This window comes from Dromaius novaehollandiae, chromosome 2 (assembly GCF_036370855.1).
Source record: "Dromaius novaehollandiae isolate bDroNov1 chromosome 2, bDroNov1.hap1, whole genome shotgun sequence".
NCBI classification, from domain to species: domain Eukaryota; kingdom Metazoa; phylum Chordata; class Aves; order Casuariiformes; family Dromaiidae; genus Dromaius; species Dromaius novaehollandiae.
This window is the reverse complement of record NC_088099.1, coordinates 139,548,949-139,570,550: the sequence shown is the minus strand read 5'-3', so window position 1 is coordinate 139,570,550 and position 21,602 is coordinate 139,548,949. Positions and strand designations below refer to the sequence as shown.

The 21,602-nt window shown below is 40.1% G+C and overlaps 1 protein-coding gene across 5 annotated transcripts in view; it reads right to left on the bottom strand.

Annotated features, from left to right (window-relative positions):
- Positions 1–21,602, bottom strand: part of NOL4 (nucleolar protein 4) — a 194,329-nt gene that overhangs the window by 157,859 nt on the left and 14,868 nt on the right. For all 5 annotated transcript variants that reach the window (XM_026102988.2, XM_026102989.2, XM_026102990.2 and 2 more), the window contains exon 2: positions 2,198–2,347. In XM_026102988.2, the coding sequence (XP_025958773.1) occupies positions 2,198–2,347 (150 nt within the window). The remainder of the gene's footprint in view (positions 1–2,197; positions 2,348–21,602) is intronic.

Sequence of the window (21,602 nt, the reverse complement as noted above, 5' to 3'; positions counted from 1 at the left end):
TTGACAGGTCCAGCAAGCTGGAATGCATTTCCCCAGTTAGTCCAGTAGAATTTGAAGCCTGTTTATTTAACCTAACTCTCATCCTGGGATACAGAGCAAGAACTGATACTGGTTTGATCAGGAGTGTTTTTTCCCTTTTTTTCATCTACAAAAAAATATTTTAAAATTATGAATGGGAATCCTGTCCTTGGGACATATGACTTAATGCTCTTAATAAACTAATATGCATTGAAACAAATGTACAAGTATTTCAAACACTGATAATGACACAGGGCTTCTTTATCATCTGTTCATAATTATGTAATAAGCTCATGTCTCAATTACAACAAAAGGTAACATCAAATCAAACTACTGTGCAACCTACTGAATTTACAGATTGTTCTCACAACAGAGACACTAGTTCTCTTTCTACAGTTCACAATAAACAAATGTCTTATCTGGCTTGGAACCATGGGATCCTTAGGGTAATAAATACTATGCTTGCCACATTGGTAGCATTATGACTTGAAATATTCTATTTATAGTTGGTAGCATTCCATAAACTTGTATATTATTCTCTGGTCTGCGACCTGTCCCTTAGAAGAGTTTTCTAAAATAAAACAAAATATAAAGATAATTGTCAATTATTACTTTTCTAATGCCTTCTGAAAGAGAAGATCAAGTTTCAAAATGGCTAAGGTGAGAGATGAAAATTAATTTAGACAGCTTGTATTTGTTCATTCTGGAATATCACTCTAGGCCTTACAGAGCACACCCTGATGACTAGTATTTTCCTTCATACATCTATCGTCAGGTCAATACTGCCGGGAACAAATTATAAGAAATATTGCCAAGAGCTTATCCCACAACAAACTGCTTGAAATAGCCTATAAATAAAACATTTGTAAAGGGATTCATAGATACATAGTAGAGATTCTCATATACTTGCAAAGTTAAATATCTGAGAAAATAGTAATGGAAAAATTTATTATGGTCAGAGGCTAAAATGTAAAAAGCAGGTATCAGAAACCTGGACTTACCACACTTTCTGGTGACATTTCATCAAAAATGACTGACATGATTTGCAGGCTGTTTTTAAGTTTAAGAAAGCCGCAGCGAGGGTGAGAGGCTCAGCTGCCTGCATGTCAGGGCCTAAGCACATGGCCCCGACGGCTGTGGGCGGCCGCAGCCAGGGTCAACCCCTGCCCTGGAGGGAGCCAATTTTGGCTGAGGCTGTGCCATGGAGCCTGGCGAAGATGACTGAAGATAAACCTTTGAGGACAACACCGTATTCTGATGTAACAGTGCGTGCACACGCATGCACGCATGCACACACATGTGCGTGCCTGCCCACCCGCCCGAGGCACGTCTGCCTTTCCCACCTGTCCGGCTCTGTTGAAGGCAGTGCCCCGTGCCAGGGAGTTGGGCCACCAGAGAACAGCCAAGGACATACATTTTAGGCACCATGGGAAACTGTAATAAATGTTTTATTAGTTCTCTTTAATAAAAGAAAGCATTTTATTTGTGCCACTAAATACAAAAGCTATTTATCGTTATTTAAAGGCAGCAGCTGAACTGTTCAGGTCAAGCAATAAAGCGCAATTAAAAAACTCAGAAATAATCATTTCTCTCTATTCAGTCAGTTTATGTGGGTTTGACAGTTGCCCTCTCAATAGTTCTTTCATTGTACCCAGCAGTTTTCCAGCTTTTTGAATTTAGGAAAGTTACAAGTTTTCATACCATTAAACCTTAAAATATACTTAGTCTATAGCAATAAAGTATAATCAAACTTCATTCATTTGCTGAAGTACACCACCTCATTTAGCAAACTTATGTAGCAATGCCTTCTAAGTCTTCCTTTACACTTCATCCACTTAATAACAATTAAAAGATACCATTAATATAGTTATTACAGAAATTGTCAAATCATTATAGAAAGAATAAATTCTCTGCTTGAACCAATTAGAAAATCTTTATTGAAGTCAATGGATCTGGCCTTTACTACACAAAAAATGTGGCCCTACTGATTTGTAAACTGTATGTTTTCACACACTATTGAAAGACCTCTGAAAGAAATCTGAGGATGAGGGTTGCAATACTAATCTGGCTGGAAAAAACTCAAAGCTACAAATCTCATGCCATGTGACTAGGCCCAAATAACTCACGCTTTTATAGACTGATGTTCACTTTTAGCTGTTTCATTGGTTTTTTTACTTACTGCTTTATACGTTCTCTTTTGTCCAGCATGTTTTCTGATTTGTTCTCCATTAGGCCCAGTTTCAACATGCATGGAATAGATAATGTCAAAGAAATCTTCTACCACGGCTACCCGCCGTAAAGACAGCTTCTCATCTACACCTACTCCATCCTGGAAGAAAAAAAGAAAAAGAAAAGAAAGAGTAAGGAGGACAGGATGAATAGACAAATGATGATAATCACAGAACACATTCTCCTTTTTTAGCAAGATCTGATTAGTTAAAGGCCCTTCCACTGAGATCTGAAGGTCACCCACACCAGGAATGACAGAAATAGTATTGCAGAAAAGGTGTATGATGAGAAGGATCATAAGATACTGTCTTCGCAAACAGATCATTTGGACAAACCAGAACATTTGGTCTCTCTGTAGAAAGTAATCTTTCACTCCAGTATTTAAAAAATGAAACAGAAAGTATCTGTGCTTGCTTTTCCAAATGCACAAACAACACTGAGAGGCAGAAGCAGCCTCCCAGTCACGTGGCAAAGAAACACATTATGCAGCTGTTAATAAGGATGCAGTAGCTCTTTTATCCTGTCTCATTCCCCTCCCAGAAAATCTGTACCTAGCATTTCATAAAGGTATTTAATAAAAGGTTTTAACTCACAGGTGACAGAGCTGACTGTAATTATGAATACAAAGGAAGTTGTTACAAACAGTTTTCCACTGGAAACCCTACTCGAAAATATACTACATGAAGACACATCACAATATGAGGAAAAGAAGGGGATTTTTTTTTTTTTTGAAATTTGTGATTTTGTACACAGATGTCTGACTGGAAGATGGGACAGGAAAGTGAAGACACCTACTATCTGATTTGCAAAAGTGCTATTGCTGTGAAAGCTCAGGACTTCTAAACAGAGACAGTCTTCAATGTCTCTGAAATAAATCAGCGCAGTTCAGTGCCTGCCTTTTAGAAAGAACCATCCGTATGACAGCTTTTTGTTTGTTTTATACTTGTCTAGGGATTCAGCTCCAATTAGGAGATTGTAAAGTGGGCAGAGCCAGGGCAGAACTGGGGCTCTTGGTTTTCCGGAGTAGGCCTCTCAACAAGAAGCCTGTGTTTTATAATATAACATAATCATGTGGGGAATAGAATGAGAATGGCCAATTCACTTGTAATCCGACACACTATTTGCCTCTGGAGGCAACAGTGTTGCCTAACCTTCAGTGTATATTTTAAGAAATAAATGCTTTCAGAACTTAACATGTTTGATAACCGTTACTGCCACTGTAATTCATGCTGCAACAAAACTGATTTACATTGACCCTTTTGTAACAAAACACATGCAATTATTGCTGCTGTGACCAAATAAAAGCCAAAGATGAAAAATGAAAAAAACAACGGTTACATATGACTCCCAGTTGCTGTCCCCCTGCTAATCACTGTTTGCTAATCCATTCCAGTAAGCTTGCTGTATGCGAACAAAAATGTTTTGTTTTCCTAACTGTCCCTATCTTTTATTCCAACTCACTTATCTTACTTTTATTTTGCAAAGTTCATGGAAAGAGCCCAAATAATTCCAGTGGCTCCAAAGAACCCCCTCGGGGTGACACAGAGAGGCTCTGATTATTCCCATAGTGATGGAGAAAACATTAATGCCTCTATAGTATAACTTTCTAAAGGTGCATGGCTCCAAATGGTATCAAATTAGGAGGTGCTGATACTGTATTAGCCATATAAGTTTTGTGCTTTCCTGCTCCACTATGCCTGTGCTTCTGCCTAGCCTTCTTCAAAGAGGTCCCTGCCCAAAGCTGACTATGTTCTCCCTAGTATGCCCACAGCAAGTTGTGCTCTTCATCCCCAGCAAATAGCCGGAACAGAGCAGAACTCCCTCACGTGAGTGAGCAGAGGATTGGCATAGTCCTGTGAGAGCAAAGAGTGACAAAAGTGGTTGTGTTGAGGACTCAGGGTGGAGGAAGATGAGGAATTTGTATTGCAGCCTCCAGCACAGGTTAAAGCCTCAGTGAGAGGTCACGGGACCTTTCTTCTCCCAGCTAGGAACAGGCACTCAGAAAAGGCAGAGAGACTCCTGTCCTGTGAACAGCCCCTAAAATTTCACTAGCCATCTGCTCAAAACTTTCGTGGCATCAGGACAGTTTCCAGCATCAGCATCATGAAGGATTATGATGGTATTGTCCATCACTATTGCCCGCTATTAAAAAAACCCTGCTTTCAAGATGAGGCCCAAATTTGAGCCATTTTCATCTTCAGGGGAATTCACACTTGAGCTCTGCAGGGGGGCCCCATCTTCAATCATTATTTTCTCACCACCCAAATGGCTCAGTGGGATCCCTAATGATTTCAAACACTCTTATTATGACGACAGTGTTATCTCACGCAGCTCTCAGAACACTTAAAAGTTTATAGTGTTGATTAACTGATAAAGATTTAATCTGTTTATTATTAATGAGTATTGTTTCAGGAAATTTCCTACAGGGGAGCTCTCTTTTAATTAAAGAGAAATGCTTTACAACAATATTAATTTAAAACCAGAGATGCCACATCAGCACAGCTGGCATATACAAGTATTAGGTATGCATTCAAAGAATAAGCTTAAAACAGGAAACTCATTTTGCTGCTTTTGGTGGCCATGGTATGCAGTGGTCTTTTTTGGTATGCCCCCTGCCCCCATCCCTGGGAAGTGCTATCCAAAGGCGAGCAAGATGTGCATGTGTTCTTGAAGTTGTTTCTCCATCCAGCTGAACAAAACCCTAAGCATCACTAATACTTCTAAAAATACAAGGAAGTAAAATCCACACAAACTCTCTGTCGTGCCTTCTAATTGAAATGTCATAAAATAAATACAAACTTTCAAAATCTTGTCAGTCAAACAGAGTAAAAAAAAAAGTGTACATTGAGTGGAAACGGCTTCAGGAGAAGAGAGCACTATTACTTAAGAATCATACTTGTAGCGTCATCATAACTTTATCTGGTGGGGCCTGGGCAATGATTAGGACAGGCTCCACCCTGCTTGGTGCTGTAGACGGTAATAAGATAGTCCTTGTCTCAGAGAGCCTGCAATGTTTAAGAAGGTGTTGAATTGCTGAATGAGCTGTTAAGTCCATACGGCACAATGCAGAGCTGTGTGGAGATGTAAGCTTTAACTGCAGAAGCAATACACCACATGAGTAACTTGAATGAGGATAAGGTAGCTTTAAAGGTTATTACTGAAATTTTTGATATCCCAGTACTGACATCCCAGTAAGTAAAAAGCTGGGCAAACGATACAACCCCAAATCTCCATTTAAGCCACAATGTCTCTGAAGTGGGCACAGATGTATCAGACTCTTTCCTACTATATGCCATTACACTACACTTCTATCCCATAACTGTTATTTGATAAAGGCATTAACAAGTAGCTCTACTTATAAGCTGGCTGTGGGTAAAAATTTTCACAGAGCCTAAGGGGACATTTTTTTAGCCTCAACTAAGTATGAAGAAGAGAAGAATGAGGGAATACACATTAATGCTATTCCAATGCCTGAAAGGCTATGAAATGTCCACAAGGGATAGAACAAGTAATAGGCTTAAACCATAGCAAGGGAGATTTATATTAGACATTAGGAAAAACTTACTACTGATGTGGATAGTCAAGACTAGTAATAGATTGCTGAGGCAGTTGTGGGATCTCTGTCATAGGAGGATTTTGAGACAAGGTTAGACAAACATCTGTCAGAGATAATTTGAGTAAAGATGATCCTGTCCTGGATAGACTAGATATTCCCTTCTTGTTAATTCTATGACTGAGAAGCTTAAATGCCATTTTCAAAGTGACTTGGGTACTAACAGCTCTAGACTGTTTTTAGGCATTTTTAGGACTTTTATCCATCATGGCAAGAGCCCAAGTCCCACTTTCAAAAATGGCTTAGGAATGAAAGACTCACTGAACATTTCTCTTGAAAATTGGACTCAGACTCTTAAATCTTTTAGGATGAGTTTCATCCCACTTGTTTCAGCCATTTCAAAGGTATGCCTCTATTCTAAACCAGCTTTCTAAGATTCCTCTGTGATCAAGAGAGAATGACAGGCCCTGCCAAAACACAACTCATTCTCATAGGAGCTGGGACGGTTTCACTTTCTCCCAATTTTACTCTTCGGGGCTGCATTGGACGGTTTCATGTTTATTCTTGTTTTCATGTGTATTCAGTGATTTCCCTATATGTTTAGGATATAAATAAATAGATGGTTCTTTTCATTTTCAGCTCTGCAAATTCCATCTGCATTCTGAGAGTAAGCTGTTTAGTTGCTGTTCTTTTTTAGTATCTACACAAAAAATTCTTCACAGAGAAGTGACTTCTAATGACACTTGTGCAACTCTTGGACTAAGGATCCCTGTGAACAATAATGTTTGAGGAGAGAGTCAATCTGTTTTACTGAGCAGGAACCTACAAGGCTAGCAGGAGTAATGCACAGAAAAAAGTTTGACACTGAAGTGAACATATAAAACTCTTAATGAAGACAGCAAAAAGATCTATTAAATAAGGGTGTCATTTTAGCAATTACTTTGCAGAGGAGAGCAATATTTAATAAAGGTCTTTAAAACTAAAGCCAATGAAACAAAAATGCATGTAGTTCCTTCCTTGAAAATAACTGTCCCATCTCATGTTGAAATTTCTTGGGGAAATAGGTCTCATAAAACACCCTTTTGCTTCATGAATGAATGTAACTATCAGAACCTTTACAGTGTTTGAAAAATATTCCTATAAACATATGATATACTGAAACAGAAAATCAAAGTAAAGGGTTGGTTGGCGGTTCCATAAAAATTGCTCAGGTCTATAAAAACCTCTGTTGTAAAAGCATCAAAGCCTCTACAAAACATTAAAAGTAGACAGAAGTAACAATTGACCAAAATATGTAATTACATAACATTAATCACATATAAATTTAAGACCACTTTGAATGCAGCAATATTTATGTGTAACATTTTTTCTGGTACATACCAGTTCAGGTTACAACAGAGTTACAACACATGTGTGTCACCACAACTCTGCTGACTGGTATTACTTTTTGCAGTCTTGATGATGCATTTCCATTGGATAGAAAGCAAATTCTTCTACTGTCTAAAACACTGTAGTCTGAATGAACTGTATATCCCAAACAAAAAGTTTTGCACATAAAACCTCTCACGTTGTTATTTTATGTCTAATGGACACCTGCCATGATTGTGTGTTTTATTCCTCCTGGATTGAACACTAGAAAATTTGTATTGTAACTGTTAGGTAGTGGTAGTCTGTGTACAACATGACCTTTAAATACCTGTCTGCAGAAATAAGTTAAAATAAATGATCAGGTTGAAAATCCCATATGTTACTTCCTTTATCTGCTTGCTCAGTAACTGTAAAAATATTAATATTTAAAAAGAGTGATGACCATTTAAGAATGTCTCTTACTCCCATATAAGTGAACAAATCTAGTTTCATCAGCACATTGATCTGAATCCTCAGGTCATTAGTACATCTGTTTGAATATCTAACTCACTCCTTCCAGTGCAGAGCAAATCTACAACAGATCAAAAGTTATTAGCATGTGATAGCTATTATTAAGTGGCCTAAAAATAAATAAATTGACATTTCTGTCTAGTTCCTAATGGAAGGTCCCTATAACCAGGAAAGGAGCATTTATTATTTGAAATTTATAGTTTCCGCTACTCACTGTATGATCAGTTTGAACAGCAAATCTCGTCTTCTACCAGCAGATGGAGACAGGAAAACTCAAAGAAATATATTAAGGCAGATCTCTACCAGAGCCATTCCCAGCTGACAAGTCCTCTCTCTGGAACTTTTAGAGCAATAAAAGCCACAAAGAATAAACCAATCAACTAGAACATGAAAGTAACAAGTCAAACAAATTGTGGAAATGGATAATGAAAATAAAAAGAATTAAGAGAAATAAAAGGTGTGAATTAATATGCCATTTGAGACAAAAGACTAAGACACAAAGACAAAAGACTTTGGACACAAAGTCTGGGACTTTTTCTGAATGGAAATTTTATGAAAGCTTTCAGTGAAGGAAAGTCCTCTGACTGGCTTGATCGGAGAGTTTAACAGACCCAACAAACAGTAAGAGAGACCAAATCAACACAGAGCAAAAGACCCTTTCTCCTTTATCTCTTGGATCCATCCAGATGATGGGAAAATACCAAAGCAAAGTCTCTGTACATAAACAATAAGGGAGTGAATGCTCAGTGCCATATACAATGAGCCTAAAGGACCCCACCTAAAAGGACTATCCTACTGAGTCATTTTTAGGTGTGAATCACTAGCTCTATTATAGTAAACTCTAGCACACAGATAATGGGCTGTGAAACCCTGCCTGCCAGGCTGCAAAGGGAAGGTCTGTCACTTTTTTTTCCCTGAAGTGACCAACGTTCTAGCAAAATAGGTCTAGGTGTGATTCTATGATAGATGAGGTACTTTCAGAGATATCTTCAGAGGCCCCTTCGGGCTTTTGGTGTGAGTGGAATAATAACCTGACCAAAGGGTCTCTGATATAAACATTTAGAACCCTTTTCACGGGGAGAAACTTTTCTTCTTCATCTTTCTTCAGAAGTACAGATGGATAGGCCTAAAATCGTCAATGTTAGTGCAGGAAAAGAGCTTCAAAACAAAACATGGAACCTGTCTAGGGACTCCTGGATCTCCTACTAAAAATAAGCATAGATACTGGAAGCAAGAGGCAATTTCAAAAAGTCACCTCAAGACCAAATGCACTCAGAGCCTTTAAAGAATGACAGAGAAGACCACAGTGCGAAGTACAGGACAGGCAGAGCCCTGGCTGCAATTTGCTGCTCATCATTAAGAGATAGCTCTTAACTAAGATCTGAATGATCATTTTCCTCAGTGCACTAACATCTGACTTTTTTCTTCTTTGGTGTTTAAACATTTACACAACCATTACGAACATAAATGGGTTGCAAGACAGATCATATTTTCCTGTTTGTTAAGTCTGTTGCTCCAGGCTGGCCAAACACCTTGAGCTATTATCTAGATTTGCAAGTAGTGCAGCACAAGAAGAGTAGATCTGTAGAGCAAAGCAGCTGATGGCAGGTATCTGATGTCCACACTGTATGTGTTTCAGGCTGGCTCTAATCTTGTCCCCTGCACTGGACACCCCTTTGTGGTTGGAAGACATTAGATGCACAGTAGAACAAATCCCAGTTTCATTTTATTGAAAGGAATCCAGTTCATGAACTGAAAAAGCACCGCAATGTGAAACAAAGCACAGTGAGTAAGAATCATCAGGAGCTTTGTTTCAAAATTTCAAAAGCATATTCCTCGTCCAAACTAAAATGTCAATGCAAATGCAGCTGTACCTTTCTTAGTAAGACAACGAGACTAAGATTTTTCACATATGCACATTGTGATGAATATTACTCAAATTAATGAGGAAGACAGATCTCTGATATACTTTCATACCTAGCTCAGGGACACACCGTGTCCTGGTATGAACAGAAAGAGCAGAAGGAAGGAAGAAGCTGAACAAACATACACTTGCCCCATTAGTCCCTCTACCTCTCTTCTTCTCTGACAAACCCTAGCCTGCTTAGCTTCTTAAAATGTCAGACGATGCTTTCTTATCAGTAGATGCATAGCCTTATTACAGATGGCCTTTTTCGCTTTTCTTTGTTTCTTTGACAGAGGGAGCAAATTGTATTGTGTCTAAAAAGCTATGTTGAGCTGGTATATTTAATACAGGAACAATAAGCCCAGGCATTAAATGCATCATATGAAAAGTGAAAAGTATGGGGCAATTCCAACTAAGCCTAAGCTATAACTGGACAGAAGGAAATGAAGAACACATATAACAGCTCCAGTGAGATGGAAGTTTGCACTTAAAAGGTCAACATGTTTGTTTGATTTCTAAAGACAAGAAAACAAGTTAATTCAGCAAATTGCAGGGGGAGGGTTGATTAATTAGAACAACTCTAATTCACCAATTAATTCCTAATTAAAACTATTCTGGAAAATAATTTCTGATCTTAGATGATTTTCAAAAAATTTTTTCAGAATAGTCTATATTTTAAAACTGAGAAGTGATGACTATTTCTTTCTTTATTTACTGCTCCCTGAAGGATGCTGTCTCCTTTCTAGTGGGCTAGTTTTCTATTAGAAATAATCAAATTTTGACTTTGAAATCTACTTTTTGCAAATATTCTTTAGAGTTCTGAAAATATTCAGTAAAGTTCATTTGCTTGCTTCAAACTTGCTGTTTCTTGTTAGCAGCTGAGAGCTAGTAAATATCAGCTAGGATGTTAAGGAAAACCGAACAGAGGAAGAGTGTAACATTTTTATCAGAATTTTATCTGAAGTTTTTGTTTGAGCTCGCATTCATGATCAAAGTTTTAATGTATTTATTCTTTCCTGATAACTCATTAAAGCTCACTCATCTAGATGTGGGGAACTTCTATCAAAATTTTGCACAATTGTGTAAATTCTAAGAAACTGCAGTTTTTAAGGCTTAAAAACTGTCAAGACTTCAGTTCTCTCATGACACATGACGAAAGCATGAGAAAATTCATCCCATTAAAGTAACAGGTTATTCTTATAGTGAAAATAAAACTGCACGTTGAGCTAGGTATTAGGATAGCTATAAAATAAAATTCCTTCTAACAAGACAAAAAGAAACAAAAGTTCAAAGCAGCAATTCTGAGGCTGGTAATAATCCTTCTGGGTTCATATTTCTGCAGATGTACAAAAAATTGTAAATACACCATCTGGCTTACTCGAAAAGTAGAAGGATAACAAGCCAGTGAAGCAGAAGTGATCGCGAGTTGTACAAATACTGGAATGGCATTTTCTTAAAACACTTTTTCATGTGTTTCTACTCTTCATACATTTTTATCTGATAATTATATCAGCCAGGCTGTAAACAGTTTCTTCAAGATTTTTACAGAGGAGATTGCAATGCCAGACTAAAAGCTTAGCAGGGTAACTGCCTATCTTACAGGTAGTTTGGCAGGGTCAGCTATTATTGGTTCATATTTTGAAGACAGGGAACTTAGGCTCCTCAATCTGACAATTCAGCACATTGTACATTAATTTCCATGATACTTTATTTTTAAAGATTACTAGAAATGACAACACATGCAAAAAATTTTACTTTTATCTTGAAATCAACAGTTGTTTGTACTTTTAGTACATCCATGAGAACAAAAATTATTTGCTTTTCCCAAATAGGGTTACCAGGATAAAACAATTAATTCTCTTCAAATATCATTGACAGTAGGGGATATTAAAATTAATGGGTGTGGATCTAAGAGTGTACCTGTTTGATTAGAATATATACTTTTTTTAATTAGAATCTCTCATATTATTATCAGCTAGCAGAAAGTAATAAGCTACTAACTAGATATTAACTCTTATCATTCCTTTCACGTTCCAGAAATGAACAATTACACAATTGTATTTTAAAGTGTGCTGTACTTTACAGGTATGCAAGCAGTAGGGGAAAGCAATGTAGATCTATAATGCCACCTTTTTTCAGACTGATGAAATGCAACTACTGTATGCCAAAAGTAACCAGCACTAAAGTGAAGCTTAAATTATGAGAAGTCATTACTCTAAAGTGCTGCCAGTGGAATTAAATGTGTATTTTTGAATTATTTTCCAAATACTCATAATCCTCTGATGTAAGGGTGTTCCCAGAGGGAGCATTTTTAATAGATAATGTGACATGTATTTACCAAGAGCGACATACTATAATCAGGTTCCAGAAGGATACCATAGCCACAGATCAACATAGCTCAGTGACAAAACTTCTAAAAAAATAATAAATTGCTTTAAAATCCTGGGTAATTTATAAAATACTTCGAAAAGTCAGGGAAGCAGGGTGGATCAGAAGCCTGCTAATGGGATATGGGGTCCAATTCCAGCAGGGGCTTTTGTTCCTTAAAGTTGCTCCTACCTGCTGTGTACGGCAAGGGATAACCCTGGGGTGGCAGGGAGATGAAGAGTGTGACCTAATCTCTTCCATCTATGCTTCTATGCTTCTGCAACAGCTGTTCACTTGCTTATACAAAATGAGTTCATGGTCTCAGCACAGTTCCCAGAGGACAGCTGTCTCCATCACCAAAACCACTGCTACAACAGACCATTAGGTGCCATTAATTGGTAACCTCATTAGCAATATCAGTAAGGACACTAGGGATCAGATTTTAAGCTGCACTGGTGCTGTACAGGCAGCTTACAGTAGGGACAGATGAGAAAATATTAGTGGCTTTACATCCCCCGTACAAACCCTTGGTTCTGATACAGTCCAGGCTCTGGTTCAGCAACCTCATCTGCGAGGCAAAATACAGAATAAAGAGCACTGTACCCAATCACAGTGGCCAAGGAGACAGGGATCTCCTGAGGACACGGTACTCCACACATGGCCTAATTCTCTGAGCACGGATATTGCCAATATCCTTGCTACGCTGGCAGAAAGGTAACTCCTGTGGGAAGCAAAGAGGTACTTCCAAGACTAAATATTCTGGGAGTTTGACCTAACAGCCTCTAAAGGAGGTTCTCTACCTCTAGATTTCTGTAAGAACAAATGGACAGAGATGAGGAAGGGGCTTGCTGTAATTATACAGGTAATGTATCCTAATCAGGGATACAGGCCTTTGGTTGCCCTGCTGTCAGATTAGTACAAAACTGAATTCATAGGTTTGTATCTGCAATTGATTTTGGCTCACACTGTATTTTGCTTTAGAAGTAGTGCTGTTATAGCCCTGATGATCTAAGGACAGAGCAAAGTAAGAACTGTAGGGAGAATTAGGGTCTGTTCTCAGAACAAGCAACACAGAACTTGGAAAAAAACAGGCAAAACATTGCATACACAAACTCTCCATCAGGTCTGAAACAGAAGTAGCAAACATCAGGCCTGATGTTGGCAATAAATTTTCAGTGTAGCCAGCACCATGCAATGAACTAAATATCTAACAACATGCTTAAAGAAAATTTATTATGAGAGCTGCAAAAGTGATCCTCCCAAACTACCTAAAAACTAGTTTGTTGCTCTTATGTCAGACCTGAGGGAGGTCTTGTGCACTTGAGAGTACTGTCAGACTAAACTAATTGGTAAATGAAGAATATTGCTTCTCCCCACAGATTTTGCCCTGTTTTGTTTTTTGGGTTTTTTTGCTGTAGTTTTGTGTGTGTGTGCGTACACGCCGATGAGATTCTACAAAATGAAATTACCTCAGCAGACTCGTGTGGGGCTCTTTAAGGACTTACGTGTAGGCTTTTTCCTTAATTAAATTACATTTGCCTAATTCTATTTTATTTTTCACTCCTACATCAGCACTTTGCTCTCACGGGTTACCTAGGCAAGAACAAGCACCAGATGCAAAAGCCTGTGTTTTTCTGAGGAAACACTACTGCAAATATTCAGAACATTTACTCCAATTCTTTCTCCTTCTCTTCTTCCTCCCTTTCCCAACTGTAAACAGAGTCCACAGCATGAAGAGGCCAATCCCTGCCAGCAGAACCAGGTTTTGAAAAACACTGCTCAACCATATGTTCAGTCCTGACCAGCATGATCGTTAGGAGTCTGACATCTGCAGATGGAGAGTTCACATCACCATTCAGCAGAAACATGCTGCTACTGCACACGGAAGTCAGTGTTAGCCAGACTTTGCTTAGGAGAAATTTTCAGCACTGGCCTCCAGTTTCACAATTAATTTTTGCCACAGTGACATGACAGAACTAAACATCTAAAAAAAGCCTAATAGAAAAATGGTGGTGGTGACTGAAAAAGTGAGCCTTTATGAACCATTTTGGTAATCATCTCCTTTATGAGAAAAATTCTTCTGTAGCAAATAAATTGCAGCTGTTTGTGCAGTACAAAACACTTGCCAGTGTTACTCATGATGAACTCTTAGGAAAGCCCACCAGCCATATTAACGTTATTTGGCCTGTATGGCTATGCACTGAGTAAGAGAACACAATTATCTAAAATAGTCTCCTTAATTACTTTGAAGACCTAGTAGACTCAGTTTTTCTCTAAGTAAAACTCTGTCAACCTTTTTTTAACAAGCATTATAGGAATATAAATCTTGCCTTACTCAATAGCCTTCTTGAAAATGGTGAGAATACTCTACTTCTATGTCTGTGGGAGTGATACTGGATCTTCTTATAGGAGCAAGAAGTTAAAACGCATTTTCCCCACTACCTTCTCTCCCTGTTGCTCTCCTCTCAGTCTATGCACCTCCTCATGTAGTCCAAACTCTTGGCTTTTTTCAGGGCTTAAACAGATTTATAGTTAGCACTTTCCACAGGGACTGTGTGCATGCTCTCTCAGGCATGCTCAGGCAACACTCATTTGAGGGCTGGGAATCAAAATCTGTCTGCACTGCCACTGGCAATGAAATTCAGTGGACTCATGCTTGTTGTGTCCTTTTTTCAGAACTTTACTCCATAGCAGTCCCCTTCTTCAAAAAGCCTAGACTTAAAGATGCCTCTGTATCAATTTTCATTTAAATGTTTAGCAATCGTATCTAATATGCATATGTACCACTGATTATAAAAACAGAAGAGTGAACAGAATTATTTTCCTTAATTGTGTTGTTTTGAAGCTGAAATGGATACAGATGTCTCAGCTGTAAATTCCTAGTAGAAAGGGGTTAGGATTCTTAGTTACATGAATTTCACCCAGAGCATTCACTGCATCAAATCTGCAGCATGCCCTGAACACCAAACAGCTCAAAACAACAGCAGTTACAAATTACAAAAATGAAATTGTAAATGCTGTTTTATCGGGTAAGGCGTTTTTTTCCCCCTTCTGTATCTATAGTGAAGATAAAAGGCACACTCCAGTTCTAGTCATTAGCGATGCTGGGCACCAGTCCTTTTCCTGTTTGTAACAGAATTAAAGAAACATAAATAATGAAGAAAAATATATTATTTTCTCAATGGTACTTCTAAAATAGGAGTTTTGAATAGGTAGGTAACCAGATTTACTCAAGATCCAATGCATGGTGGAAGGTAGGATATCAGAGTATTTACAAGTTAAAGACTCTCCATTATTCAGAAGATTGCAAGTCCCTGCCTTAGTCTAGGCACGCGCATGAAATTAGTAACATACGGTATTGCTTTGCATCCTAGTATTAGTATAGGTAAAGCATAGCTGATGAAAGACAAGGAAAGATGCAGATGAAATAGCCTGCTTCTGTATAATTAAAATTCATGATTATTCTTTCATATCTGCAACAATTAATATGCAAACTATAAGAATCTTCACAATTACTAGTATCATTCTGTGCTCTAAACATGAACTAAACATGATATTAATATTTTTTTCTTTGAGCATGTATCCTTAGTTGCTCTTTCTCTTTTTATATAAAAAGAATAATGTTTTAAATTTCTCAGCTATTTACCAGAACAGGAAGAAAAGTTGAAACATAGCATTAGAATTAAATTATGCACTAAAAGCAGTATAATGACTTAATCATCAGACTCACTAGAATTTGATGCTCTGTCTCCTAATATCTGTTTAAACTAGTGTGTCCAAACTGTAGCATAACCATAATTCACCAATATTAAGTGACTTGCCCATTTTCTTGCTCCTCTGTGTATACTGGCTGTATTAAGATAATGGCATACAGCACTCGGATGTGTTCAATAATAATAATGATAATAATGCTTCTCTTCCCCTCATTATTGTACAGCATGCAAAGGATGAGGACAGACCATCATCAGTTTTAGTCCTTTAGCAGAGCTGATACAGACAGAGGCGCCACAGTTTCCCCATACACTGTAGAGGTGGGTAAGGGTTTAGAGCTTCAAATCTATGTTACGAAGACAGCAAATACCTATTTTTATCTTGCTGACAACCTGAATGACATCATTTTTATTTTGTAGAACAAAATGTTAACAAAAAATTGAATTTGAAAATGAAACATTTTGTTTCTTGCTGTATCAGCATAACATTAAACTACATCTGCTGAGATGCTGCTGTGCCTACAGGAAGCTGCAATTTGATTTTCTGAAATGTTCATCTTTTCCTAGAGACTTGATTCTCACTGGACTACATTTCCCAAGACACACTGCAGAAGGAGATCATGTGCATCATGGAAGATTTAGTAAGCTCGAGGAGTCCAATGTCATAGGAATACTTGTCTCACATCTCTCTCTTTGTAAATACATTGCACCCATTGCTCGCACTTTTTAGCAATCACCATCTTCAAAAATCCCAAGGGTTGGTAGCACCTGCACTAACGGATTGAGTCAGCTATGTGGACTGAATATGTATTGAACTTACATCACTTAATCCTATCTGCTCTAAGACAAATATGCTGTTATTCTATTTATGAATCACACTTGCTACCCAAACCCTATATGAGGCCAGTTCTCCCTCACCTGGGAAACTGTAAGTTCAAAAACCTACATCTACAACAGCCAAAGAAGCCTGGATCACCAGCAAGACGCTGAAAGTCAATGTAGACAAGTCCTGCTCTGTTTTGTGCAAATAGCCTATTATAGCACTATACTTTGGGTCTACAATCTTTAAAAGGAAATGACACAGTAATTTCCCATCAAATCAAATCATTTCTAGCAGAACTTTTTCTTGGGGATATTCTGAATGTATTCTGGAATTTGTTTTCTGGGGAGACATCAGGCACAGCTGCAGGTCTGGTAACTATGTGTGTGTGTTTTTTATGTGTGTGTGTGTGTGTGAAATTAAATTCAACTGGATTCAATAATACTTTACTGGCATGGCAAGTTGGGTAACCATTGCTGGAGTAAAACGAACAGACCCTTGAGGTAACTGTCAGCAGCTGGTACAAAGCGTTCAGGATGAGGTTTCATTCTGTATCTGGGGTTTTATCCCATCTATCCATTTACCACTAAAGCCTTTTTCCAATCTTGCTCAGTCATTTTTAACAGTAACTTGCCATCTGAGGGTACTTCACAGCACAATGCCATCACTGCTTCTTTCTCGCAGGGTCAGGAATATTTTTTCTTCAGGCTTTTGATGAAAATATTTTATGATTTCTGATAATAACATAAAATACCCCTCTGAAACTCCCTCAGATGTTGGACATTGAAGTAAAAAGTGTTGCTCCATTTTATTTTCTCCTGGTAGATTGCCTGTTCAGCTGCTCCTCTTTTAATTTGTGTGTGTGTGTGTGTGTGTGTGTGTGTGTGTGTGTGTGTGTGTCCGTCCTTGTGTTTCCACTTGTATCATATGGTCATTCCTTATCCGTTTGCTTTATTTGCCTCAGCTCTGCATATTCACCAAAATGAAAAAATCTTTTAAGATGACACGGCATCCAGCCTAGCATCCCATTGTTTGCATTCCTCCTTCACAGACCTCAGTTGTATTGGGTTCCAAAGGTTACAGACACGAAGAACCATTATGGTCATCTCAACTGAGGTTATACAAATAAAGCCACATGAGTTCTCTGAATTAAATCTTGTGCATTATTGATGATGTAGATATTGTAGCTTTGTATTTTGCATTTTTGGTACCATAAAGGGAAACCATTAAATTTATGGAGCCCAGGAAGTAGTGGCATTGATGGTGCTTTCAGATTTGATCCTCTTACATTACAGCAGAAGATTCCTGATTTGCTTGAGATGGTGCCTGGGAAGAATGATCTTCAGCAAGTCATTTACTGGAATGCTCTACTTCTCTGGAGCTTTCCTTATGGTACAGCATACTTATACAGGTTTTTTTCTACAATGCGTTTACAACCTGATTTGTAAACTTCAGACACTGAGGCTTCTAGATTTTCCTGTTATCAGGTCCAGCTTCATATGATTTAAGATATAGTGCATATTCCTGTCTGTAATTAAATTTTAGTCTATATCTGTTGTTTTGAGCAACTTCTGATTTTTTTTTCAAAGAGCTTACTAGGCATTATGTTGAAAGAATTCCACTGACATGATATCCTTCAACTCAACTTTCATATTTATGGACTTTGAGAATAATTATTTAACCCACATCTGAAGCATTAGAAATTAATGAAATAGACTATGGAAAATCACAAAATCGGCCTGAAAAATCTTACAATTGATGGAAAAGAAAATTTTTTTGTTTCCTATTTTATAAGCCTGCAGAGTCTGCTTGGCACATTTGCAGACTTTACACTGCAAGTTCCCAAAGAGCAGCCTGCAGACCATTCATAGTTTATAAATCAACAGTATTGGTCTCCAGAACCACACTAACCAGTAGCATTTTATACAGTCATCAGTCAAAATGCTGATAACGAAATACCCTTGCCCCTTGAGAGATTTTCAGAATTGACAGGAGCTGTTGCTAAGATTGACAATCTCTTCTATAGAGCTATGAAGATTGCTAAATGTTTTTTGTTGGGTTTTTTTAACATAAAAGTAGAATTTTCACGTAAGTATTTGACTATAGGTGGGACTTTTTAAGAAAAATGACAAATACCGTGGGACTCTCAATGAAATCGTAACAGTTGATAACACTCAATTTTTAAGCTGTTTTAACATCTATAAAGAAAGAGAAAGCTTCCTATTCTTTTTTACATGAACATCTTTGGGATACATATGGCGCTTTGTGGTTTGTTTTTCACAAAGGAATCCAATTTGATTTTCATAGGTGATGTTATTACTGGTCAGGTTTTTTTACTACACTTTTAGGTCTCAGCTGTGTTCTATTGAAGACAATAGGAGTCCTCCAGCTGTAGTCAATGGCAATACAATTGGGCATTTATTGAAGCTGATAGTTTTCTCATATTACTGCTAAAAGGGAAACCTCTTCTAACACATGAGTTTAAGGACATTCCTCCTGAACACCTCCTCTTCCCAAGTCCCCTGCTGCCCATCCAGCTGTGTGGGGGAAGGGAGTCATCCTAACCTCCTGGTCTCCTCTGCCCTCCTGGCAGGAAGACAAGCAGTACCATACCCTGAGACCACTCCACCCACTCCTGTGGTGCAGCCAGCAAAGGTGTCACTAAGTAATGCCCAAAAGAGGCAGTGCCAACTGATCAAGGTGTCCCAGGCTGACAGTTCCTCCCAATGGCCCAGAAGTATTAGTAGAAGGTATGTGGAAAGAAAGTGTATCCCGAAACTCCTCTTCAGAAGGACAGATTTCAAAACAGATCAGCCAAAGAGCTGAAATCATGTTTTCACATCATATGCAAGCATTTTTATCACCTACAAGAGCCAGTTTAGTACCTTGAGGGCCATTAAGTTAAATAACATTGCTTTTTAGCCATAGGTATAGCTTTATACTGTGCTATATACCATATAGGTACGTGCACATAGTAAAAGAGCACCAGCACTCGTAGGTAAGAGGGGTTGAGTGCTGGGTTCTGGCAAAAGTGGAAGGTGAGGGTGAACACCAGCAGTGACAGCGGAGGAAGGTTTTATTTTCATTCCTTGCACCTAAAACCATGCCAACCACAGCATGTCACTATTTACAGCAAGTATTTGTAGCTGCTGTGCTGTTGGGCAGCCCTACATTTACCAGCAGGGTCTCATGTGGTATCATGTCATGGTATTGTGAATTTACTCAGAGATTTGGGGCTTGTTTCCAAAGACAAGGGCTTCCATAAGTCAAACTGTTAGTTCCCTGATGTCTGTGATGTCCGTGCATTATATAGCTACAGTGCAAATGTGCTGTGGACATCTGGGATTTCCCTGATGAAATTGGTACCACCGTATTGCAGTATATGCATATCAGCATCCTATCGTCCACTGACAACAGAGCAGACTAATATAGAAATTCACCTACAGCCACCTACATGACTATTCCACACAGAAGAAGAGGGGCTGCCCAGGGAGGAAGATGGATCTGGTGCGGCCCTGAAGGAAAGCAGCCTGTTATTTCCCATCTATTTACAGCACTAGCCAGCATGTTCATTATTTCTGGGTGTGACTAATGCCCGGGAGGTATGAAGAGCAACCACGCTGGATAGACAGGGCATTTGCTGCACTGAAAACAAATACTGGGGCTATTATTTTTCCTCCTATCATTATCTGCACACAGGTGCAGTCGCGGGCATCCCTAGCGCCGTGGGCCTGTTGCTAATGGTGGGGCTGGGGCCGGCTCTGGCAGAGATGCCGTTCCTCCATGTGGGGGAAGAGGCCGAAGCCCGGCCCTTCACCAAGCGCTTCGCAGGATGACAGTTCAGGGCCAGACCCGACTCATATCAGTCCCCGCAGAAGCTGTAGGTCCCCATCCCGTTTCCCGAAGGCCTGGGCAGCCTCGCTAGGGGCCAGAGGGGGCGGCGGGCGCACCGGTGTCCCCACGGCGGCTCGGTCAGCGCTGCCCGGCGCCCCCGGGGCGGGGGGAGAGAGAGAGGGAGGCGGCAGGCGAGGGGGCCGCGGCCGGGTGGGAGCCCGCCCGCGGCGGCCGTCGGCCCGTACAGGTGCTGCCGCCGCCGCAGCCGTCGCCATGGGAACCCCCGCGGCCGCGGCGCGGAGGGCGCGGCGGCCGGGCGCAGCTGGGCCCGCCCGCGCGCCAGCGTGCGCGCGCCTGTCCCGGAGGTATTGCACCGTTACCATGGGAACGCGGCGGGGGGAGGAGATGGCGGCAGAGCCGCGCCCGCCCCCTCCCCCCGGTGCCCTCAATGCCAGCCCCGGCCCTGAATCAATTAATGGAGCCGCAGAGGCGGTGGGGGGAGGCGGCGGCGCGCCCCCGCCCCAGCCCCCTCCTCGCCGCTGCGGGCAGCCCCGCACCCAGCTGGCGTCCCGCCCCTGGGGGCTGTGGCGGGCGGGCAGCAGGGTCCCCGAGGTCGCCGCCGGTCCGCGCTAACGGTCGGCGCGCGCCGCCCGCGCCCGGCAAGGTGCGCGCGGGCGGGAGCCGTTTCTAGGTGCTGCCGCGGGCGGTGCGCGGCCCCGGAGAGGCGCCCGCGGCGGGGCTTTCGGCAGCCGCCCGGGGAGCGGGGAGACACCCTCAGAGAGAAATCGGCGCGGTACGCAGCTCGGCAGGAGGAGGAGAGAGAAGAAGAAAAAAAAAAAAAAAGAAATCCTAGGGTGCTTGTTTACTGTACCATATGGCTACAGGGGGAGGGGTGAAAGAAATGTCTGCCAGTTGCTGAACCAGTGCACTCATTATGTCCATTAGAGTCATAGTCACCCAGGCTGAATGTCTCACCAGGAAGAAATATCAGAGCGTTTCTCTAAATTTCATATAATGCCTTAGCGACTGCAGAAAGAAAACATGGTTTTTCACCGTTTCAGGTCTCATCAGAAACAGATTTTGAGGTACAGCACAGTAGCCCAGTACAGGTGGACCCCGAAAACCCTCTGCCTGGCCAGGAAAGGTTTGAGTTTCAGTGCCTCATTCAAAATCCAAGAGGAAGCAGATTACTCTATTTTATTTCTGGTAAACTAACATTTCCTGGATAAAAATTCCCTTCTCCAAATTCCATTTCTATTTCTGTTAAAAGCTGGGTATATCTTTTGT